A 25355-nucleotide genomic window follows, 5' to 3' on the forward strand; every position below is an offset into this window, starting at 1 on the left:
TGATGTGTAGGTAAAAGGCAGTATACAGCAGACCTTTATATGGTTCTCATGTCCAAATTTCTTTCTGAAAAATGTCATACGTACTTGAAGCTTTCTAGTTCCACTGGTGAAATGAATGCTGCTTAAAAAGGCTGTTTTCATGAAATGAGTATGTAAGAGATACGATGCCAGAAACTTAGATGCTGAACTGAAGATGCTCAGAGATCCTTTGAAAAATTGTAATTAATTTGTTGTTAGCTAGAAAATTGGCAGAATATTCAAGCAAGGAAGCCTGGCTGGCTGGTGCTGAAAGGGCTGGCCCATCTCCCCTCTGTTCTCAGCCATGTGCTCCCACAGGTGGCCCTGTGCTGGCATCAGGTGTCATTTGACACTGGTAAGAAACTAAACCATGAGAAAACACATTCTGTTTAAAAAAAGAAAAAAAACAGAGTCATATTCTGTTGGTGTAGCTTCTTGAATGAACTTGCAGGGAAATCATCTGTTTTATCAGAGTAGGGTAGATCTTTTGGCTCCAAGTCAGAAGGATGGATGGTCCACTGCAGCCAGGAAAAGGGAGGAGGGAATAGACTCTCCCTACTTGGTCGCAATGACTACATAAGAAATTAGAGAGTTTTCTTCTATGATCTTGCATTAAAAATTCAGAATTCTTCCTGTGGTAGCCTGTATTTCAACAAACCTCCTTGTCTATTTAGGGATATGTCTTTAGTTTTTTGCTGTTAAGCTCCATAATAGCATCTCATAGAAAGATTATTTTAATCGGTCCTTAATTATTGGTGGTTTTTTTTTAATTGACTGATGTTCAAGATATTGTGATAGACAGGGTTTGTTCATAAATGTGCCCCCTTTGTTTCTGCTTTTCTAGATAACTTGGATATTGTATATTCAAAGTTAATACCTGCTGTCTTCCAGAGTCATTTGCTTTAAGGGTGTTGGCTATCTGTGTAATGCTCTTGAATTATGATGAAAAAAACTTACCAGTTGAAATTTTCTAGTTTATATAATCAGTGGGTATTGATGCCTTTTGATTTGTGCTATGAGTTTCATATATATTTATATATGAACTATATATATGTAGTATATAACATATGTATGTATAACACAGAACTTTGAACACCAGATAGAGGAACCTGTAGAAAAAGAATTGGCTCTTAATAATCTAGAGTAGTGGGTATCCCATGTAGCAGTGTTATGGCTAATTAAGCTACTAATCATCATTTGGGTGTGTAGATAGAGACTAAAGTCCAGAATAATATTTAGTTCAGGCTTTGTCTTTTGAAAGTCTGTGTGTATGTTGCTCAGAGCCCAGTGAGGCTTTGGGGACAATATCTGTTTTCTCCACACGTCATATCTCAATATGCCATCTTATTTGTAGTTTATATGCATATTCAATAGGTATAATATTAGAAAAAGTGCCTGTAAAAATGAAGAGTTGACTGTTTTACATGGATCTGACAATTTCAATAATTATGTATTCTTGGTTTTGCATTTTAGGAAATAAAATAATGCTAATGAAGCAGCCATTTCCCTGAAGTTCAAGTTTTCAGACTCACTGCCATTATGGGTAAGTCTTTTATGTAACATATATAAAAAATTAATTTGGATAATTTTCATTTCTATTGAAGACCAAAACCATTGATGTAATACCATTCCTAGGAAATATGTGCTTTAGCCATGTAAGTCAATGTAATGTCTACATGAAAGGCAGTGTTCAGCTAATATTCAAAATACTTCTGTTTTTTTTCCATTGGAATAAAGCACTTTTCCCTCACTATGTGATAACTTAGAAATTCAAGTATAGGAAATTGAGATTCATGGTATTAGGTGACTGAGCAATATTACTGTGCTGTAAATGGTAATGGCTATTGGGGAAAAAAAACCCCCACAAAGTTTATATTAAAGAATTTTATCGTATTGTGTTGTGTCGTTGCAGTGCAAAGCCAGGACTGTGTAGGTGGTCTAACTGTGTTTTTCTAAATATGTAGCACATTTGTATTACTTTCAATTTGATGTTGATTTTTCAAGTTGTACTTGCTTTCTAATTAGTTGACTGTGTTGTTACTGTAATCACTTATCAGTGCTCAGTCTCAAAAAAATCCAACAAACCAACCAACTAAAACACAGGGGTTTTGTATCGCTTTTGTTTATCTTTTATTGTTATGCTATTTTTTTTTCCCTAACCTTTTGCTTAATAGTAAAGTAGCTGAATCTAGGAATACAGCACTCTAGATTTCTCATATTCTCCAGCATTTTGTGTGAGAGAAATGACTGTTGAGTCATATTGGATATTCAGTAAACTTTCAGATGCTTTGCCACAATGCTTTCATTTCCTTGGCATGAAATATGCTACCTAGTAACCACTGGTAATTAAATTTCCTCCAACCAACTGCTAAAAGAACAATTATTTTTTTTATTGCTGAGCACTAGAATAGACTATAACACAATAAAATAGTTTAACTTTTTTAATTGTGGCAAGTTTTGAAGTGTGTTTTAATGTGAGAAAGGAATAACTGAGCTGCAAGAATACTTTCAGTTCTGCCTTTAACTATTGCTAGTAAAACTTGCTTTTATAGATTTGCATATCATAGTAGAGTTACGAATAATGACAGCATGAACGATGATCACAGTTACTAATTTTTAGACCATCTTTCTGATCTGTTAGGAATCTATTAAATTAGAACACTGAAATCCCACAATTTCATGATATGACAAATATATTTGGTTATATTTGAACAGAGTGTGAAGGAATTCTCATCATTGCTGAATACTGGAATGCTTGTTTGCTGATTTTTTAATGTCGAATTTTACTCAGGTCAACATTGGAGAAATACTGTTCTTTGTAAATCACAGCACTTGGCAATGAATTCTTCAACAAACATATCCATTGTGAAGTAGCGTGAAGGCATGCAATCAACACCTTTGTAGATAAATTTTGTTATCCAGTGTTCTAGATACATGTTGAGTATAGTAATGGCGCTGTGGCAAGGAATTAATACAAAATATTAGTGACAAATAAATTTCCCTTAGTTATGGATGGCTTTTCAGCTCCTAGGTGCTTTCCTGTCTAAAGGATTGTCCCAGTTTCAGGGCAAACCTTGTCTAGCATGGCCTCAGGCCTTCACAGCTGCAGCAGATCATCAGCATTTAGGATTTTGTATGAACTTGAAATTTAAGCTGTGTGGCACTCTTGCCCCTAAATTGTCCCCTGGGTTCAATGCTTCTGTTTCTTCTTGTGAATTACTCCTGTAAGCCCTGAAAAACCATACGTTTGCAGTCCTGGAGAAGTTCTGCGGCTGTTTTTGGGTTTTTGTTTGGTTTTTGTTTGTTTGTTTTATTTATTTACCTATTTATTTTTATTACTCTCTGGGCCATCAGTAGATGCTCAGGCAGTGGAGGTGTTCCTCTGGGAGTTTGTGTATGCTTCCTGTGTGCATGACCATACCTGTTCAGGACAGAGGAAAAATTATTCATAAGTACTTGGTTTCTCTTTATTTTATGATTTGGGGAGGAAGTGTGATTTCTAGTTAACATCTTCTCTATGAACATTATTTGAAACAAAGTAGATAAACCTCTTTTTTTTCCCCATCCTTCTCTTATTAATACAGCCTGCAGTTCTGTAGAGTTTTCAATCTCTGTTTTGACTTCAGTTTTTTAAACTGTTTCAGTGTGTTTACTGATTACGTTGTTTTATTTCCTTAAGCACTGTTAATGATAAAAATGTTTGCAACATGGCAGTAATTTTTTTTTATTTGTCAATTATTTATTGAAGTGTAATGTGGACTTCTAGATTTTAGAAAAATGCCTGCCTAATTGTGAAATGAGACAGTAATGCACTTCAAACGTAACAGTCATTTACACTTCTCTTATCTGGTCTTTTTCTCTGAGCAGATGAGCAGCAAGCTTTAAATTCAATCATGCAGGATTTGGCTGTGCTTCATAAGGCCAGTCGTCCTGTCTTGCCCCAGCAAGAAACAGGAAAACCAAAGTCATCTTCGCCTAAAAAACAGGTAATCTTTAATATCCTTACTAACCTATTGAACACAGAGTGTCCTGCTGTGACTTCTATAATTATTTTTCTTGCCAGACCAGTGAGCATACCAGAATAAGCTATTAGTCTCCCACATGTGCTGCCATTTTCTTTGTTCGCGTTCTTAAATTAGCAGCAAAATGAAATGGTGGCATTTCAGACCAGATCATAGTGTATGCTTAAATGACTCTGATCCTGGTAAATTGAAGATTATAGGGGTATTTTGACACTGTATGTAGGTTGGTTTGTTTATATATCATCATCATCATCATTTGGTACTAGACTATTTTAAAATACCAAGGTGTGCTAGTATCTCTTAATTGGAATGCTTCTTTAGAATTATTTTTATAGGTATATTAGATTGCCTAGTTGTTATACTAAAGAACATCAGTACAGCAGCAGAAACACACTTAAGCTACTTTATTGCATCTTTGGCCTCGATTTTTTGTTTCCATATATGCTGGAAATGTAAGTTCTTTTCAGCTGTATTTTTTTTTTCCCCTGCAGATACTGAACAGAGATGGAAAAGTAGTAAATACTTAGTTGATAGGTTTGAACTACTATAGAGAGAGAGATTAGGAGGGGATAGGATGTAGATTTTTACCTGAATTGTTGTAATAGCCTGATTGAGTTAATTGTTTGTTTATTTGATTGGATCCTTAATTGGCAGTCCAATATTTTATGAAACTTCAGTCTGTGCCGTCTGGTTTTAACCTGTTAAAGATCAAAGTATTTGAATATATTTGGCTCTTAAACTGTCAAAAACTAATGGCTACATCTTTTTCATTCTGTGCTTAAAAGCTGTAAGAGTTCAGTATATAACACAATGGTGCCTCGCTAGTGTCATATAACTAATTTCTGAGCTGTGACTTTAGACATTGTTTTAATGTGCATATATGATCCAAAATGATTTTAAAATAATACATGTTCAGAAAGTTAGAAGAAAAATTGTTGAGCCATTTCTGAGCTTAAATGTGATAGTGGTGAGGGGGAAATATGTATTTGTCATTCTGTTTCAATTTGTGAATTTTGAAAGTAATCACTTGTGAATCAAGTAATTCTTTTGGAAGATAAATCATTGTTGTTTGGATATATGGTTGAATGCATTATTTTTTTTTCCTGCAATAGTCGCTAATACAATTTGAGTCTTAAAATTACAATTTTGCAAAATAATTTTATTTGCACGTAACTGCAGATACTTACAGGTATCTTTGTTACTGGGACACTGATTGCATGAATGCTGGCTTAATTACATATGTGGGTTTCTACAGTAATGCTTATAAAACAAGGTATGTTTCTTAAGCCTGGAGTGCTCAGCTCTGAAGTGTATATAAAATCCTGTTACAGTATCTACCTGCCTGTTCATGATAATCAGTTCCATGCTGAATTTGAAATCATGAATCTGTTATGGTATTAAAATATATTGATAGAAAATAACATATTTACTTACAGAAACATTTGTTGCACTTCAGAATAATTTATTGTATTTTTTTTACACACTTAAGCCTCTCTCAGATACCTCAGCAGAAGTAGCTTGTTAAAATGCTTCATATATCAGGAAGGACAGAAAATTAATATGGGCTGCTTAAGGATTTTACTTCTGATGTAGGATTATTGAATGAGATTTCACGGCCTTCATTAAAGGAGGTAGTAACAAACTAATAGTGATTCCTTCATTGTTTTTCTTACAGAACGATGTTAGAGTCAAATTTGAGCATCGAGGTGAAAAAAGGTAAGGTGGGACCACAGGAAACAGTCTTGTCTTTTAATTATTTATAGAATTTTGTTGGGCTCCTATCATAAAGTTTCAAATAAACTGTTTAAAGTATTTCAGATATCTGAGTGTATTTGGTTTGAGCTTAAATTTAATTTTTGATATGAATATAATTTAAGGAGAATTAATCTGTCAAAAATGTGGGCTCTAAGTATACATAAAAGTAGATGTATCTTACCTTAGCTGTGTCCCATGTAATATCCTTCATTTGTTTACCCTTCAGATAGGTGTTTGTAGCCTAGAACAATTACTTAGATCATTAGCATAGATCTCAAATATGAGTAGACCAGCAAGTAATTTTTTTGCCGTATCATGTGTGTAATAAATGCATGATTGTATATTGTTACTGTAACACCCAGAGGAATTAGCCTAGACATAAAGCTCAACATCGGGTTGTACTTTGATGAACCGGTCTGAGAACTGCAATAGGAAAATTTTAGACTTTGTAATTAGATTGTTTTCATTGGTAATTTTGACTAATCAGTTAAAATTTATTTTCATTCTGTGTATGAGAGGTGAGTGATGTAGATGCTTAAAATATACAAACATCTGTCTCTATATCTGCTCTGATGGCTGCTCAAAAGCTTTTACAGACATTGATCTGCAGTTCCGTGCAGAACTGGTTTGTGTGCAACTCATTTTGTCTGTTTGTCTCTGAAACCATAAACTTTCATTATACCTATAGAGAAATGGTTAGAGAATAAGATCTTGGAAAGTACTTCATGGAGAAGGAAATAATATCCTGGTCATGCTATTTGTCAGTAGAAATGGTAAATTCCTTAAGTAAAGAGCATCAGTACAGCGCATCGGTAATGGTTGAGTGCTATAAGTAATTTGGAGGAAATAAGTCTTTTCAAAAGCTTTGACAATTGAGGACTCTTCTACCTAGCAGTTCTTGTGAAATAAGCAGAAACATGAATTTAAAACAGAACTGTTTACTCACTGCCAGTCTGCACAGACAGTGCATTTTTGCAGTTTATCTTAATTCACTTTCACAGTGGACTAAGTTAATCAATATGAATACAAGTATAAAGTAAGTGTGTGGAAAGATACCTTTCCCAAGCTTTTGTGCTGATGGGCCTAGGTCTGTTTAGGACTGTCTCAAGTAACTTGAGCCTGCTTGCCCAGGGGTACTGAGCAGCACAGGCTCATTGCTCAGCATGAGTTGTAATACTTCTGTTGCCTGAGCATGTAGATCTAAAGATAAAATAATGAAATTATGCAAGAAAAATAAGTTACGCAATGGCTTTCTCACTAGTTTTTAAAAAGGGAAGTGGAAGAGAGAAGTGATTCCAGAGGTTTTTTTCAGTAGTGAATGTGGCACTCTCTTCCAAGGAGTGTGCAGTGTGATGGGTAGAGTTCCAGGCTTGCTAAAGAAATTGGTAGCTACAATGAGAATTGATCATGGTGTCTGGGTTTTTGTTTTGGTTTTTGAGTTGTTTTTTGTTTTGTTTTTTTAAGATTTGATTTTTTCAAATAATTTTTAATTGGAGGTGGTCTGGCTTCTAGCCTCATTTCATTGAGAAATATTGTTCCCTAACCAGTATACCATTTGAAACACTGGTAAAATGGACAGTTACCCTTTGCTAATTTTTCTGCTTCACAAAATTTAAGTACTGTTTCTTTTTGGAATGTGAATTCAATGTACCTTACTAGCTTAGTCGCTTCTAAAAATGTTTTTTGTTAGTGGCATTGTGTCTCAAATAATACAATCGTTTTCTATATTAAAAGGTCAGTTACAGGCATTTTGGGCTATTTGGTTTGGTGAGACATTGATTTAAAAGAAGATCTCAGTTGTTGACCTACAACTGCACCATTCTTACAGGACCACACTTGAAGCACAAGTGATGTACTTCACACTGTGAAGTGATCACTGTAGTGATGGACTCGGCAGTTTGAGCATGTAATACATTATGGTGACATTTAGTTACCTTCCTCAGAAAAGATAGTCTTTTGGATTTCCAAAAAATGGGGACTGTAGGAGTAATTCCTTTCTGATGCCTATGCTTGTCAGCCTGTGGTACTCCATTGTTTTAGTTTTCTGAAGTAGAAAATCTTAGAAGTTTCTAAGAATTTGCCTCTGGAATGGAGACATGCAAAGCATTAAGTTAAGAAAGAAGCCATATGCAACCAAGTAAAATAGTCATAATCAGATCTAACTTATGTTTGATTATCCCTTATAACTCTTTCACTGCTTTTCTTTATTTTTAATGACTCAAAATATGGAGGACAGTGAATAAAGCATAGCTTGTTAAGGTCTTTTTAATAAGAAATTTAATTCTAAGATCGTTCTTAAGTAATGACTTGCCAGATTTTCATAAGTAATGGACAAAAATTCTTTATAACTTAAATTGTGTTTCAGGATCCTGCAATTACCAAGGCCTGTTAAACTTGAAGATCTTGCAGCTAAAGCTAAAGTCGCTTTTGGACAGACTATGGATTTACATTACAGCAATAATGAGGTAATATTTTGTGTCTTCTAAATTCTTGATGACTTGTATGCTGATTATTTTAAGGCTGAAATTTGCTCTCATAAGCAGTGAGAACCGCTCATGTGACAGAACTTACTCCTGTGACAAAACTGTAGATTTCTAATGTGTGTGTTCTCAAATATGTAAGGCTTGTCTAAATTAGGATAGGCAGGAGATGCATTAAATGTTCTATGAGGAGAGTCATATCTTAATGAATTATGTCTCAGACTTGATTGGGAATGGGTAGATTGTCTTCCCGCTCTGCCACAGTCCTGTTGCATGACTTTGGGAAAGTCTTTACCTCTTTCAGCTTTGTCATGTTTGTAAATTTGAAATAACATTTGTCTGTTCTTGTACACTTTTTTTTTCTTTAAGAATTCATCTTGTTTGGTAATCGCTGCAATGCTGCATTTAGTAATGTTTAGATCGGAGAACTAGTCTTAACTGTTGCCCCTTTTAAAGTGGCTGGAACACAAAGATTTCTTGGGAACAGTGCTAGTGCTTTCAAGCCACTTATACCTGATCAATATTACTTCCAGCTTTTCTTTAGAAGTAGAGATGGAATTATTAATAGCAAATATATTTACAGATGCAGGATCTATTCTGAGGAGTTACTTCTGGTTTTTGCCTTGAGGCAGCAAAGTGCACGGAAGATTATTTATGTGCTTGGTTATGCACAACATAATTGCTATATCTAATCTGCATCTTTGCAGAAGAAAATGCCTGTAATTGCTGTTTGTTGGTTACTCACCTTACCAGGCACTTCTGGGAAACTGATCTCAAAACAAAGAATTCCAACAGAAGGCTTTTGGAGATTAGGAAGGTCAGAAGAGACGGCCATTCCTCTGATAGATTTTTAGGCATTTGAGCAGGCTTTCTGCTTGTCAGTTTCTGCACTAGTTGGCAAATCATCCCGCCATGTTTCAGAAATGTGATGATAATAACCTGTCATTAGCATTAAAACTGCAATTTAAGAGCATACTCATTTGTTATCAAGACCTTCCTCCCTCATTCCCATTTCTTTTCGTATAAAAGTACTGTATTTCCACTGATGTATTTAAGCATCACTGACTGAGACTTTTTACAAGTAGAATAGATTTTTTAAAAAAAATCTATATTACGTTGTTCCTTTGTTAGAAGCAGAAGTTGTAATTTACACTCCCAAAACATAAGCCCAATTTTAATTGTTACAGAACTTGGATCTCAAGTATATTTTAATGGCATAACATTTTCTGTTGTAAAGATACATGTATGTCAAGTTAATTCTAATTAATTAGATCCAATTAAGAGTCTAGTGATGACTACAGTTGTTCCATGCCTGATACACTTCCTTAACAAATTCTGTTTTTCAGTGGAGAAATTCTGTTAGTGATGTAACTTCAAATATAGTTGTAATATTGTGAGATACAAAAATGTGCTTTATGGTCTATAAAATAGGCTTATTTTTATTTATCTTATAGACTTGCATTAATTTAGGCAATGGCAAATACACTGACACTGTTGCACATGTTTCTCTGAAATTTGTAGAAAATTAAGTTGTACCTATGTAAAATGATTGCTCCTTCATTGTGAAGACTTGTTCCACCATGCTGTACCTATTCAAGGCAACTGAAGGAAGAGTTAAGGTTGAACTTCAGTCATTTTGTTGCTAACTTGAGGCATCATTTAATAGATTTTATTTTCAAGCTGTTTGGAATGAAAGGAAAGAAAGCATGTTTGTTTGTTTCTCTGCTCTTCCTCATTTCTTTCTTGTGTCCTGTTTAAGACTTTTTTTTTTCTCCCCTTTTTGTAGCTTGTCATTCCATTAACCACACAGGATGACCTGGACAAAGCTGTTGAACTGCTTGACCGTAGTGTTCATATGAAGAGTCTCAAGATATTGCTTGTAATACATGGAAATACACAGGTATGAGTTGGCATGCTAAGTGTATTTTTCCTCAGTTTTCATATTGAAGTATAATTTATATCTTTTCTTAAAGAACATTCTTAAAGAATAACTAAAGACATTTTTTCAGTTGAAAATATTAGTGATTGCTTCTTCAGTTCACTTTAAGCATCTATTAGCATTTTGTATTGACTCAGTTTTAAGTTTTTCCTAGATCCTGTTCCTCTCTCTTTGTTTGCCTTCCCTACAGTGATAGAAAAGTGTTCCTTAATAGGATGATTATGTGACACAAATTTGAGAAGTCCATAGAATTTAAGTAGCTGTAGTTATTTGAAACTGTTAAGTCATATGTTGGTGACGCTCCTTTGTGGCAAGTTCAATGTTTGTTGTAGCAAACAGTGGCTAAATACTGAGTTATTTTGGTATTATCTAACACATCATGGCCATGCTATTGCTGGGATTTGTATAGTAATACATATTGAAACTTATATTTAAATACTAAAGGTGAGCTGTTAAAATAGATGAATTTTGATATACATTGGCAAGCTTCTTTTTGACTGCCTGAAAAAAGGAATGTGCTGCACAAAGCCTATAAAGTTTGTGAAGTATTTTCATTGTCAGGAGTATAAAGTAATAACTGCAGTTTGTAATATGCATTTTCAGTCACCCAGTGTAAATAGCGTGGAACCCTTGCCCTCACTGGAAGATCTAGATAACACAGTGTTTGGTGTGACAGACAGAAAAAGGCGACTGTCTGTTATAGGTAAGCTATATATTTCAATAGTTTTAATTGTAAAAACTTTTCTTATATAATGTTTTCTTCATGAAGATCTTGCTCTCAATGTAGACTGTTTGAATTTCTCTTACTCATCAATGACTCTAGTATAGAGTTTGCACTCGTGGGAGTGGATTTTGAATTTCAAGTCAAAGGTGGTTTAAACATATATAATACAGAAAATTAACAAAATAAATATTACAAGTAAATAAATCTATGTAGAGTTATTTGAGGTAACTGATGGGTATCCTAAAAAGTTGATAATAGTACTCCCCTTTATTTTCAGATACAGGAATGAGTTACTGAAAAAACTGTTTGGTTATATGGCAATGTGTTTCCTTGCTGAATTTAGAACTCCCACATTTTTTTAATCTCAATATGTGAACATTTGTTTACGATACTTATTTTGGCATTGACATAACCTTTTTGCTTATTCATATTTTAAAGTTGGTGTGATGTTAACTTTCAAATTTAATTATGAAACTAGAGAGTTTAATGAATAATTTTCAGACAATTTAATTTATTATACATTTATTATGAATAGAGTATTCATATTCTTGCAGGCATAATATTCTACAAAGAGAAACTGACATTCTCAAGAGTTGGAAAGGATTAGTTGACATGGGTGGAAGGGTTTGGATTTTTATTTTGTTTCAAAAGAAGAAATTTACCCAGCTAGGTGTGCAGGCAAATTATATTTCTGTTCCTATATAATGAAAATTCTTCTTAATGCTATTGAGGCAACCCTGCCCCACATTTTTCATAACTCCTGGATTACAGATTTTAAATGCTATATGTAAGTCTTGTATTGCATAGGCATATGGAAAATTTCTAAACCAAGAAGACATCTAGGCCGGCTCAGTGCCTATGAAGCATTTGAATAAAGCCCCTGGATTCTGGGTTAGTGAAGAGACTCTGACTAGGCCTTTTCTTTCAAAAGGTTCTAATACTCGTGATAGGAGTTCACCTCCCCCAGGATACATTCCAGATGAGCTCCATCAGGTGGCCCGAAATGGGTCCTTCACCAGTATCAACAGTGAGGGTGAATTCATTCCAGAAAGTATGGATCAGGTATGTGTGTGATTTATTAATATTACAGGGGTTTTTAGGTTGATTTATGAAATACTGCTGTTGAAGTGGGGTATGGAATTGTTAGAAAGAACAGCTAAAAAAAAATGACAACCACCCTAGAAAACATGATCCGTGAGAGAAGGTTAAAATAACTGTGGTTGTTTAGTCTTGTAGAACCTGTTTTTTCCTCTGTTAGTCTCTTCAATTATTTAAATACGTTGCTACAAGGAGAAAGACAATATTCTTAATTTCCATGATAGTTTTGTGAGGTAGTGATAGATGCAAATCACAGCAAATGATGTCTACATTAGAAAGCACAAACCCCTTTATTTTAATGAGAAGGATATGTAAGCAAGACCAGTTTTACAACTTTCCCAGGTAATTAAAGGAGGTTTTAAAGAAGAGTTTGGATCTGTCAGAATTATTTGAACTCAGTTGATACTGTGTTGGGGTAGAGGCAAGGGGATGGCAATGGGCCTGGTATAAATAAGGTCTGAAATATTTTCCATGGTCACATTTTTGTGTGAGAATCACAAATGTATGCTATTTTGTTCTCCATATTCACCTGCATTCTTGGTGTGGGATATCATCACACTTAGCATGAATAAAAATCCTGCTCTCTGAGTATCTCCCTCAAAAACAGCAGGAAAAGATGGAGGAATGTAATGGCTCACAGAATTGGCAATGGAGAAAGAGATATTTTAAGGAGGAAAAAAAAATAATGCTGCGTACCCGAATCACTTCAAGTTCTTGTTGACATTGGCACTGTATTCACAAATGGCAAGAGGCAATGGTTTTTATGAGCTGACTAAATGAGAGACAGATGATAGAATAAAAATAGAGGCAAAGAGATTGTGCAATTTGTTGCACAATTTTAACGACTGAGCTGGGAATAGAGACTGAATCTCCTAATTTCCAGACCAGGGTGCTATTCATTATCATAGCCACGTGGTCAGATCCAGCCCAGGCCTGGATTCTTTCAGTGAAATGATTACTTTTGGCCTGGGTAAAGTCACTTTTGGTCACTGGCTGGTCATACAGACAGATGATCTCTGAGGCCCAGGACGTCCTTTCAGAGTATTCAGGAAACATGTAACCTGTCATGTATGCGTTGCTGTGTAAACTGTCAGCAGGGTTTAAATACAGGAATTTTACTTTCATAGGAAGCCAGCTTAGTTCAACCTAAGCAGCTTCAAGGGCCAGGTTGGAGAGTTTGGAACTCACAACCTCCATTTGCTCCATTCCGCCTAAGCTGCCATGTCACTTTTTGGCAAGTGTTGACCATGCTGCCTACATCTGTCACAGCCTGCCCCACAAAGACAAGAAGGGAATTTGGGAGTGGAAGGCTCTGCTCTGCTCTGCTCTGCTGTTGATCTGCCTGAGCACAGCTATTCACACTCTTGACAGCAGACCCCACACTTTCTCTACAGAAGAGATGATGGGTTGGACAGAAGTGGGCCGTGGTCTGCCAGTTGGACCATACTGCATTAAGTTATAGAGGTAATTAATATGGCAGCACATGGGCTTTTTTCCCTTTCAGAACCCACTGCTCAGCATGAGAAAAGAGGGATATAATTGCTGAACCTATGGTAAATGTTCTCCTCCCCAATACAGAGTTCACTGAAGTGCTTGAGTTTCCATAGTGCAAACTTTGCACTCACTTTCTGGACCATATTTCTTTAATAAGTCCCTGATTGATACTTGGCAAAGTATGTGCCCAGGACCTTTAAGATGCAGCACAGACCATAGATATTAGAGGGGTAACTACTTAATTTACAGTAAAAGACTGGTGTCCAATTAGTAGAAAATAATAGATGTTATATTATATACCAAAACAAACTTTATTTTAGGAAGGAGCTCATTTTAAGACAACAGATGAGCTTTCCACTCTGTTTTTGAGGGGCAGGCTGGGAAAATTGTCACATTCAATAATTCAAAATTTAGATTCTTTTTCCACTACTTCTGAAAAATAAATCTGTAACACATTTCAGATTGCTTTACTGCAGAAGATGAGGGAGTGATGTTTGCCTGTCATTCAACTTAAAACTTAAAGAGTTGTAGCGCAAGATAAACAAAATGAATGTCAGCCAAAAGAAATAGCTGGTAATCAAGAGGATGCTCTTGATTATCAATCAATTTCTTCTTCTCTGGATTGGATTCAAGAAACAGAGAAAGTGTTGATGATTGTTTTCATTATGTAATAGATCTGGCCTAGATATTCAGTTTTATGACTTCTTCAGACTGATACATGGCAGATTTCACATAGCTCATAAGCATTGATTACTAGGTTGTCAGAAGTGTTTTAGGAAAAAAGTAATCTATCTTTGGTGTTTTTGTAAAAGCTAGTTTCACGTGAAAGTTTATTTTATTTGGATTCTGGTTTGGGTGAAAACAGAATGTTTATAAATTTTATGCCTTCTCCCTCTTTCTCCTTCCATTTTCTCTTCAGTTCTATTTAAAATCTCTGTAACTTGCTTAGAGTCCTAACCAGAGATAATTGTTTAAAAGCTTTTTACAGTATTTGATTTCAGCTGTTTTCTGTGACTGCTAGTTGGTCAAACTTAATCCACTCCAGAGATTATATAAATCGTATTCATCACAATCTGTGTCATATTTGAGATTTTTTCTTTCTTTGGTGATGACAACAAAATCCACATTTTTTTAAAACTGTCTCAGCTTTTTATCCTCTAGAGTCCTTTTTTTTAATTATTATTATTCTGTTAACCTACTCTCATGCAGATATTGCTATAATATTAAAGAGACAATGGCACATACGGGAAGAATGTAGCAGTACAACTTGTTATGTGCAAAGCGTGATAGAGGATTAAATACCTTAACTATATTCTAGTTAGATGCGAGAAACATGATGGAGTCCTTTCAGGATTGCAGAATGCAATGCAGGTTCAACTAGGCAGCAAACTTTTTCTCTAGTAATTAATATTTCTGGTTTGTTTTTGTTTATTATTAGATGCTTCAAAGCAGAAACCTTCAAGTATTTAAAAAAACAAAATCAAAAACTTGAACTTGTTGGTCTGTCTTTGTTATTTATTAGATGCTGGATCCGTTGTCTTTGAGCAGTCCTGAAAACTCTGGCTCGGGAAGCTGTCCCTCACTTGACAGCCCTTTAGATGGGTAAAAATTACTTACATTCATTATTTATCTTTATTAGATTGCATAATGTATCAGTTGTAACATAATAACTCTCCAGTGACAGCTATAACTGAACTTCCAGAAATTCCTCTGTAGGTTATAGAACATTTATAAAAGCTTATTGATACTTAATTTCTTGCTAATGCACGGAAAATAGAAGTAACTTTATTATTTTTTTTACAATTTGCATTTGAAAAAAAAATTAGACTTCAGATCCTACAAAATGTACTGAAGATTTTTACTAAATTTTGCCAGTCTTGCGTATATGTGAAGTATATTCCCTGGCAGTGAGCTGCCCCATCAAATTTACATTTCTTAGGTACTGCTATATGAAGTAAGCTTCCCTTTTGCAAGGTAGAGGATACCTAGTTCAAGAAAGAGGGTAGAATCATTTAAAGACTTCAACAGACAATCCCTTCCTTTTCTTTGCAATTAACTGTCTGTTCCTCTCCACTTGTTCCCATTGCAGACTTACCACTTATTTTTCCTTGTTAAACCTGTCAGTTAGCAAGAGGCAATGTGTGCTGTGGTGGGTCTGGAGATCTGTTTTGATTGACCTGTTAGGAGACTAATGTGTTTCAAAAGGGTCACTGTCCACAGTTTTTCAGCCACCAGGGAAGCCAAACAGAACATATTCCTTTTTGGCTTATGGTTGGCCAGGCATATAACCTTGGGTCTTATGTTGCACAGACTGGCTACTCGTTTATTTGGAACTGCAATACCTTATTATGCTGCTAATTAAATATTTTATTTAATTGGTAGAAAGGTAAAAATGTTGGAAATCATTGCCTGTGGCAATTAATCAGAGCTATAGTATTCCATTTGAGAATATGTGATTTGAGGGCTAAAATACATTTGGTCTAACAAATTTTTTAGTTAAATGAGTCTCCATTTCACAAGCAAGAAAACAATAGACATGGAAAGTATTTTGTGGTTGAAGTGTGATATGTTGTACATACAGAGTGTTTAATGTAGCTACCAAAAAAAGTTCTACCAAATGGCCAAATTTTTATTTTTTTTGTTGGGTACGGGTAAGTGGAATAAGGGGAAACAAAGCAATCTTGATTCAACTCATATTTCTTCTTCAAAACTTCTTTTGGTTGTTTTTTATTTACTTCATTTGTCACCTCTACTTAGATTGTTTTCCTTTTTTTTTTTTTTTTTTTTTTCTTCATTCAAATATTTCCTACAAAGATGTAGGTTTTGTGTCTCCATTTAGCTTCTGTTACCCATTAGAGAAATTCTTACCAGAAAGAGGAGGACATTGTTTTGGTATGTTTATGGAAATATACTGAAATATACTGTAATCGGTCTCTCTGACTGGCAATCCCATCCATTCCTTTTGGTGGCTGGGAGTTACATACCAACTGTAGGTAAGAAACAATGTGATTGTGTAAGAACCAAAAAATTCTTCATCATTCTATAACTCAATAAAATTACTCTCTTAATCCTATGACTTTCCTGGAGAGAAGGGGAAATACTTTGAGACACTAAAAGGTTCTACATTTCTTTGGTTAAATTTCCTCAAGAGTTTTTATAGGCTATATAAGAGATTTTTGCCAGTCTGTAAACCTGTGTGTTCACCCATAAAGGTATTAAACATAACAGTGCTCCTTTGTGGCTTTACTTGTGATAATTCATGTTTTTACTAATAGCATTGCTCATTAACAGCGTGTTGCTTTCTTACTACGTTAAGCTCAATAAGCAAGCTTTTCCATTGTTACTGATCTTGAATTGTTATTGATACCTACTAGATTTGATTTTCAAAATTGGGTTCCACATTTGTAAACTGGTGCAGCAACTTGTATAGCAATAACTTTTCATCAGTCATAAGGAATTGTGAGACAGTAAGATTAAATGTTTAAGTACTAGATTAACAGCAGGTTTTAGATGCTGTATGTTTTTACACTTCCAGAGACAACTATCCCAAATCTCGGATGCCAAGAGCACAGAGCTATCCAGATAATCATCAGGAATTCTCAGGTAGGCAAAAATCACTGGACATACTAGCTTTCCAGAGCTCTTCCTCTTGCAAATAGTAGGGATTAGAAGGGAAGTTCACACTGAGAGGTATTGTACTACACAAACTTAATAGGGTAGGAGAAAAGAAAGCAACAAAATCCAATCCAAATGCACACAGTAAAAGATACAATGAAACATAAGATCTTCCAGATGTTTTCTAGGTTGTCATGTGTAACACCACTGTTAGTGTGCATAGTATAACTTACCTGCTTCTCTGAAAAGAACAAATGATGCAGTGGATAGGGGCACACAACAGTTGTTTGTTAGACTGGACTGTAGTATCCATCTCTAAGTTGGCACATAACCTTTGTTAATTTATTGAATTTTTGGAGTGTTGTGGTTTAACCCCAGTAGGCAACTAAGCACCACACAGCTGCTTGCTCACTCCCCCGCAGTGGGATGGATGAGAGAACAAGGAGGGTAGACGTGAGAAAATGTGTGAGTTGAGTAAAGAGGGTTTAATAGGTAAAGCAAAAGCTGCCCATGCAAGCAAAGCAAAATAAGGAATTCATTCACTACTTCCTGTCAGCAGGCAGATGTTTAGCCATTTCCAGGGAAGCAGGAGTTCATCACACCTAACAGTTACCTGGGAAGACAAATGCCATAACTCCGAATGTCCTCCCTTCCTCCTTCTTTCTCCCAGCTTTTATTGCTGAGCACAACCTCATATGGTATGGGATATTCCTTTTGTCAGCTGTCCCAGCTGTGTCTCTTCCCCACTTCTTGTGCACCCCCAGCCTACTGGCTGGCATGGCAGTGTGAGAAACAAAAAAAGCCTTGATGCTGTGTAAACACAGTTCAGCTTCAACTAAAACATTCCTATGTTATCAACACTGTTTTGGTCACAAATCCAAAACATAACACCATACTAGCTACTCTGAAGAAAATTAACTCTATTCCAGCCAAACCCAGTACATGGAGCCTTCATTTTCTCTTGTGTGAAATGAGGATCACTTTGAAGTGCTCATGACTTCTGTAACTGAAAGCTCTGCAAAGTGAAAGAATGAAGGAGAACTGTGTGCTGTGCCTATAAATTAATCATCACTACTAATGTTTTCATATGATACTCTGGCTTGAATCCAAGTTGTGCATGTTTCAGGATACGAAGCGCAATGGGTAACCTTTAAAGTGCTTTGAAGTGTCTCTCATGGACATGCCTCTACAGAATTTTGCTGTTGAACAATAATTAGCTTCCAGTGAAGCTGTGGTGTTCTGTGGTTTTTGGTCTAGTATATACTTTAAGGCTTATTTTTATTTTGTTTATGAAGCTTTATCCAGATAACCGTGTGATGGTGTGGTTTTTTTCTTTTAAGGATTCTAGACTGTTTAACAGATTGCACCAATTTTAGATGAAAATAAAACTAAAACTATGTATAAGAAACTTATGTATAAGAAACTTCTAGGTGGCAGAGATAAATACCAAAAAAGTTGGAAATATCAGAAATTAGTTTGCCTTTGGTAATCGTAATATAGTTTACTTGTGTATGTTTATTACAGTTACTTTTCTAATAAGATGATTTTGCAATATTTTTTCTATGTTTTTCCTGTGGGATGCTCTGGTATTTTGATGATGGGATAGCCAGCAATCATTAATTCCATATTCAATATTTATTCTCATAATTTGATGTGTAACAAAACCAGAATAGTATATAGCATCAGAAAAAATGTCCATCTGGCCTAGTCTTTCCTCCTGTCACAACCAGTACCATGCTTCTATAGAGGAGCATGTGGTATTCCTTCCTCAGAATACATTCCTAGTCATGTATAGCTTAAGAATTCTGCAAGTGCAAGATGCTTTTCTGTGATGTGATGGATTTTTTTTTCCCTTTTACAAATTTTTCCAGTCCCTATTTCAACTTGTATAAACTTTTTCAGTATCAACAGTATGTTGTGACAAAAAGCTGTGCAACTTACTGTGTTTTATGAAGAAGTATGCCCTTTGTGATTATTTTTTTTCTTTTTTTTTTTTTTATAGACCTCTTTATGTCTCCCTTTGAGCTGTTGCTTTTCTGGTCTATAGAGGCCTGCATTCCTTATGGAGAAGCAATTTTGTGTCTTTGATCATCTGTGTACTTCTAAATCTTTTCCAGTTTCACTAAATCCTTTGAAATAGAGTAGACCAAAACTTTGTTCAGTATGTCTTAATGATTTATAGCATTTAATTTGCTTCTTAGCCAATACAGAGAGTTCAGCTGCTGCTTTATTGGAACTCTCTATCACAGACCTTTACACTAGCCTACACTGAATTTCATCTGCCATTTTAACATCCAGTCACGTAGACTCTTAAGCACTTTTTGCAATTCTTCTTTTGGCCTTATTTCTCAAAATTATTTTGTCACCTCACTATTCATTGTTCTGTCCAGAGAATTCATGCATAATTAAACTGCATGAGTTGTAGCCCACATTCTTGTGTAACTGTTGACCATTTATTCCCATCTTATGTACTTACCTTTTAACAATTACTGCATGCATCAAGGAATTTTCCCTTTATCTTGTGAATACTTTTCTCCTTCAATAATTTTTAAAAGAAGACCTTTCTGAAGTAATTCAGGCTGTGTTGACTCATTCACCAATTTTTCATATTTATGCATCTTTAAATTTTATTCTTTGTAGTATAGTTTCTGCCAATTTTCCTCTAGAAACTATTTTTAAAACAAGTAATTAGGCATGCTGCAGTCCTCTGACATTCCTTTAAGCAAGAGGTTACAAACCACTTGAGCTATTGAATTCTTGATCCTTTGGAACTTCTGGCTGAATGTCCTTTTAGTTCTTGTGATTTGTTAGATTTGTGGCTTTTGTTCTATTACCTTTTTTGCTCTGATGCTTCAACTTCAAGCAACTGGTATGTTCCCCCATGTTTAAGTTTATAATACTAAACTGATTAATTTGATGTGCTTTTGTCACATTTTAAATTTTGACATGTATCTTTTTATTTTCTAGTAGAGTATGATATCCCAATATTTGAGAAATTTGGAAAGGGGGGGACTTATCCCCGAAGATACCATATTTCATATCATCAACAAGACTACAATGACGGTAAGTGCGAATACTGCAAGAGTTCTACTTTATTAATAGGTTTTATTTTCTTGAAACGTGAAGAAGAAATTTTAGATTGCAAAACCTTAATTAATTAAAATATTGAAGAAATTGAAAGCTTAACTTATTTCCCCAAACTCACTAGCTAAATTTCTAATGAATGATAGAGCTGCTGAGCAGTCTTACCTCTGGTAAAGTTATGGATTACGGAATTCATGACTCATATGCACAGCTATGAAAATGTTCTCTATCTTTGGCCATGCACAAGTCATCCAGTCAGTATAAGCTTTTGACCTTTGTGACCCTTTTCTATCCAAACTAGGTATGTCAGTTTGTCATTTCTTGTTTTGCTTTAAAAAACCCCAAATACAGTGGAGTTCCTATTAACAGTTTCTCAGATTAAAAGATTAAATAAAATTCAAGAGCAGTGATTTAAATCAAGAATTAACAATTAGCTGGTGAAATCAATTGTTGGAATGCAAGACAGCACCTGCTGATATGGCCACAAAATTGATTTGGACAGTAGTAACATTGTTGTAAATTTAACCCATGTTAAATTTCCAAAGGAAGGAAAGAGAAGCAGCTGAAGGATTGTATAACTTAAGGGTGTGTTAAGGGTGTGTCAAGCACTAGTTGAGAAGTGTTAAGAAGAAATTTCTCCAAAGACCAGATGGTTTCATTTGCAGTATGGAATGAGCACAGGAATAAATGGAATTCTGTCACAGAAATCACAGAAATACCAAATTGAAGGACTGCAAGGCAGCTTCGGTCCAATCCCTTGCTTTAAGGCAAGATTAAAGAGGCAAAGATCTGTCACACTGACTTTTAAGTAAACTCTACATTGACTTTATGATAAAGAGATACTCATTTTCTTTACGTAACTAATTTTGAAGATAGCTTATCTTATAACTTACCTTTTTACGTCTTCTAAATAATTTTTCCTGCAAATGAAACTAGTAACTAGTTACTCTGTTTTAACATAGTGAATAATTGGTCACTGCCCATATATAAAGCTACATCACACATGCATCTGTTTTCTCTCATTAGTTTTCTTCTTTCAAGCCTTAAGTCTTACCTCAGACATTTTTGCAAGCCTCGTATTTTTTTTGCGGTGTCTTCTCCATTCTTGTGGTGGCCAAAACTCACTAGAGTACTCTAGCTGAGGCTTTTCTCATGGCCACTTCAAGTATAACATAGGATATAACCATAACTTGGTATGTAACTGTGGTGGGTTGACCCTGGCCAGATGCTAGGTGCCCAGCAAAGTTGCTCTATCACTCCCCCTGCTTAGCTGGACAGGGGAGAGAAAATATAATGAAAGGCTTGCGGGTCAAGATAAGGGCAGGGAGAGATCACTCAGCAATTACTGTCATGGCAAAGCAGACTCAACTTGGGGAAAATTAACCTAATTTATTGCCAATCAACTGGAGTAGGGTAATGAGAAATAAAACCAAATCTTAAAACACCTCCCTTCTTACCTGGGCTTAACTTTACTTCTGATTTCCTCTACCTCCTCCCTGCCAGTGGCACAGGAGGACTTTGAATGGGGGTTGCATCACTTGCCTCTGCCGCTCCTTCCTCCTCAAGGGGGAGGACTCCTCACACTCTTCCCCTTCTCCAGTGTGGGGTCCCTCCCACAGGAGACAGTTCTCCACAAACTTCTCCAAGGTGGGTCCTTCCCATGGGCTGCAGTTCTTCACAAACTGCTCCAGCGTGGGTCCCTTCCACGGGATGCAGTCCTTCAGGCACAGACTGCTCCAGCGTGGGTCCCCCACGGGGTCACAAGTCCTTCCAGAAAACCTGCTCCAGCATGGGCTCCTCTCTCCATGGGTCCACAGGTCCTGCCAGGAGCCTGCTCCAGCGTGGGCTTCCCACGGGGTCACAGTCTCCTTCGAGTACCCACCTGCTCCGGTGTGGGGTCCTCCCTGGGCTGCAGGTGGAGATCTGCTCCACCGTGGACCTCCCTGGGCTGCAGGGGGACAGCCTGCCTCAGCATGGTCTTTATCACGGGCTGCAGGGGAATCTCTGCTCTGGCACCTGGAACATCTCCTCCCCTTCCTTCTTCAGTGAGCTGGGGGTCTGCAGGGTTGTTTCTCTCTCATATTCTCAATCCTTTCTCCAGCTGAAGTTGCTGTTATGTGGGTTTTTTTCCCCTTTTTAAGCATATTATCCCAGAGGCGTTACCACTGTCGCTGATGGGCTTGGCCTTGGCCAGCAGCAGGTCCGTCTTGGAGCTGGCTGGCATTGGCTCTGTCGGACACAGGGGAAGCTTCTGGCAGCTTCTCACAGAAGCCACCCCTGTAACCTCCCTGCTACCAAAACCTTGCCATGCAAACCCCCTAATACATGCTAATACATTCCACAATGACACACTACTTTTTTCATGGTCACCATACTGACTGCTACTGCTGTTCAGTCTGTGGTTCCTATATCCTTTTCTACGTGACTTATAGCCAACCAATTACTTTACACTTTGTGGTTTCTGGATTTGATTTCTCTTTAAGTATGTTGTACTTCCTTACTGAATTTCATCTTGTTGATTTCTGAATCTTCTCCAATTTACTAATATCATTGTGAATTTTGATTTTTATCTTTAAATGGACCAGTGACAATTAACTTGATGTCATCTGCGATGTATCAGTGTATTACGTTCCATCATATATACATAATCTGTTAAAATAGTGTATGGAAGTGGACTGAAGGTGATGAGAAATCACCATTAATTGCTCTGAATCTGTGTTGGCCATAGTCTACATAGGAAGTTGGTCTGTGCAACACTTCAGTAGTTAGCTTATGAAAATGTCCCAATGAAATAGGGTAATTGGATTAGCTACACGTGACAAACCAGTTACAACTTTTGTTTACTACCTTATCCTCTCAGTGATAAAACTGCTTAGTTGTTTGTTTGCCTATCATTCTTGGAATTTAAATTGGCTGGGCTAGTATAAATCTGAGTCTACTTTTTCAAAGATATTTTATCTGCCTTCTTCAGTCCTCTGGGAACTCCTTCTCCAGTGTAGTACCTAATGAATCAGAGACTCCTTCAGCTATTTCCGAGTTCTGTTGGATGAAACTTCATCAAGCTATGCTGAACTAAAAATGTTCACGTTATCTAAATATATTAACATGAATTTTGTTAGTCATCTGGTTGTAATTAACCTTTTTGAAGGTCAATGCCTTTTTTTTATTCTAATGCTGTAGCCATCTCAGAATTGTGTATTGTTTGTGATTTTTTTTTTTTTTTTTTTTTTTTTTTGTGGTCTCCCTGTTGATTCCATGTGTAGGTCTTTCTCTGCATTCAATTCTTATTAGTTTACAGGATGAAGATGCCAGCATGGGCACCACTGGAATGTAAACGTATCTCTTGCTTTTCTATTTATCAGGAATTTGGTATTTACACCTTAATAGAGGAATAAAAGTAGACGCAGGGCATTTTCCTTTCTCCTCTCACAGTCCTCTAGGTTTCTGAAGTATGTCGATTACATTTCAGAACAGTTCCAGAATTTGGTCCCAATTTTGGTCACTTAAAAGTAAACCAGTTTTTTAATAAGTCTAATGCTTACACACATCTGTGATGAATGTTTGTTTTCTTCTAGGTGGAAAGTTAAACCAGTAAATGTCATGACCATTACATCATATCATATGCTGTGGAAGATAACTACATTATGTGGAATTCATAAAGTATTTGCACGTACACGTTGCATAGCAGTATTTTTTGTAGTGCAACATTAGTATTTTTTGTATATCATTGTAGGTCGTAAAACTTTTCCAAGAGCCAGAAGGACTCAGGGAAACAGCTTCCGATCACCAGTTAGTTTCAGTCCCACTGATCACTCACTGAGCACCAGTAGTGGAAGCAGCGTCTTTACGCCGGAATATGAAGATAACCGAATGAGGAGGAGGGGAAGTGACATAGACAATCCTACCTTGTCAGTCATGGACATTAGCCCACCCAGTCGCTGTAAGTTAAGGCATTTTGTGAACTCCACTGTAAAACTCTTTACCTTTCAAGTATATCATGTCAAAACTAAGCGTGTCATCAAAATACATGCAATTGAATAATGTTTTTATCTCTCTAATAGGAAAAAGTCAAGACTGTATGCTCATCAGTTTTTTCATTGCTTACTGTGCCAACCTTCATCTACATTTTCCCATGGAATTTCTATCTGTGATAACAAAACACTGTAAAAATATTTTTGATTATTTGTTAGGCACTTGAGGACTCAAGAAGGGTTATGTAGGTTGCAGTTACTATTTATTTTTGCAGATGTTGGTCAAGTTCTCTGATAACTTGTAGACCTTAAGTGGTACTGTTTTAAATCTGTGGTGGCATTTCAGGAGCAAATATACTTCATGATGACTTCAGTAGCTGGAGCATTTTAATCACGCCTCGATTTTTTGAAAAAATGTTATTAAGTTTGTTTAACATGCTTTTTCTGTTTTTCAGATTAGCTGTTGCTAGTTGTTTTAAGTATGTCTATCTCCACCACAAATTAATTTGTGAATAAATTTAAGTAGTTCATATTTTCCATCTTACAGGAAGTTTTATTGATCTTTGTAACTTAAATGGGGAGGTTTAGGACACATAGTCTCTGTTGTTGAAAAACATAGTCTTTTAAAAAATTATTTTCTGTGTATTCCAGTTTTTCTCGATCAGCTGAATAACAAGCTCATTTGAAAACCAAAACATACTTATATTTTCAGCACCACGAGCTCCAACTAACTGGAGACTTGGTAAACTGCTGGGTCAAGGTGCATTTGGCAGAGTATATCTGTGTTACGATGCTGACACTGGAAGAGAACTAGCTGTTAAACAAGTTCAGTTTGATCCTGATAGTCCAGAAACCAGCAAGGTAAGTGATGCAAAAGAGAGAGTTTGTAAAGGGCTTCTGCTGAAGTGGTGTGTTCTAGACTAGACTGATGTTCCGATGTTTTAAAACATGTTGTGTTTTCAGGTCCTTGTTAGGAATCCTGGTTTATTAGTACCTGAGAGAATTAGTTTGTTTACCTGATTTTAATGTTACATCCCATTTTTTTTAATTTTCAGACATACCTTTAGGCAGTGAACATATAACTTAATTTGGTGCGGTCTCAGTCTCTAAAATTAAACAATCCATTATGAAGTGTTCTCTGAAATAGATAATTTT

At 36.0% G+C, this 25355-nt stretch overlaps 1 protein-coding gene across 4 annotated transcripts in view; it reads left to right on the forward strand.

The window, feature by feature from the left end:
* Positions 1–25355, forward strand: part of MAP3K2 (mitogen-activated protein kinase kinase kinase 2) — a 51001-nt gene that overhangs the window by 19005 nt on the left and 6641 nt on the right. For 2 of the 4 annotated variants that reach the window (XM_049798974.1, XM_049799003.1), the window contains exons 2-13: positions 1492–1561; positions 3886–4004; positions 5716–5756; positions 8161–8260; positions 10062–10175; positions 10818–10917; positions 11870–12000; positions 15053–15132; positions 17066–17133; positions 20113–20208; positions 23963–24169; positions 24913–25061. In XM_049798974.1, the coding sequence (XP_049654931.1) occupies positions 1558–1561; positions 3886–4004; positions 5716–5756; positions 8161–8260; positions 10062–10175; positions 10818–10917; positions 11870–12000; positions 15053–15132; positions 17066–17133; positions 20113–20208; positions 23963–24169; positions 24913–25061 (1209 nt within the window). In that variant the 5' untranslated portion in view covers positions 1492–1557. Of the gene's footprint in view, positions 1–352; positions 374–1491; positions 1562–3885; positions 4005–5715; positions 5757–8160; positions 8261–10061; positions 10176–10817; positions 10918–11869; positions 12001–15052; positions 15133–17065; positions 17134–20112; positions 20209–23962; positions 24170–24912; positions 25062–25355 lie in introns of those variants that run through there. The other 2 variants (XM_049798982.1, XM_049798994.1) reach the window with 2 other exon arrangements.

The sequence above is a fragment of the Accipiter gentilis genome, chromosome 1 (genome assembly GCF_929443795.1).
Source record: "Accipiter gentilis chromosome 1, bAccGen1.1, whole genome shotgun sequence".
NCBI classification, from domain to species: Eukaryota; Metazoa; Chordata; class Aves; order Accipitriformes; family Accipitridae; genus Astur; species Astur gentilis.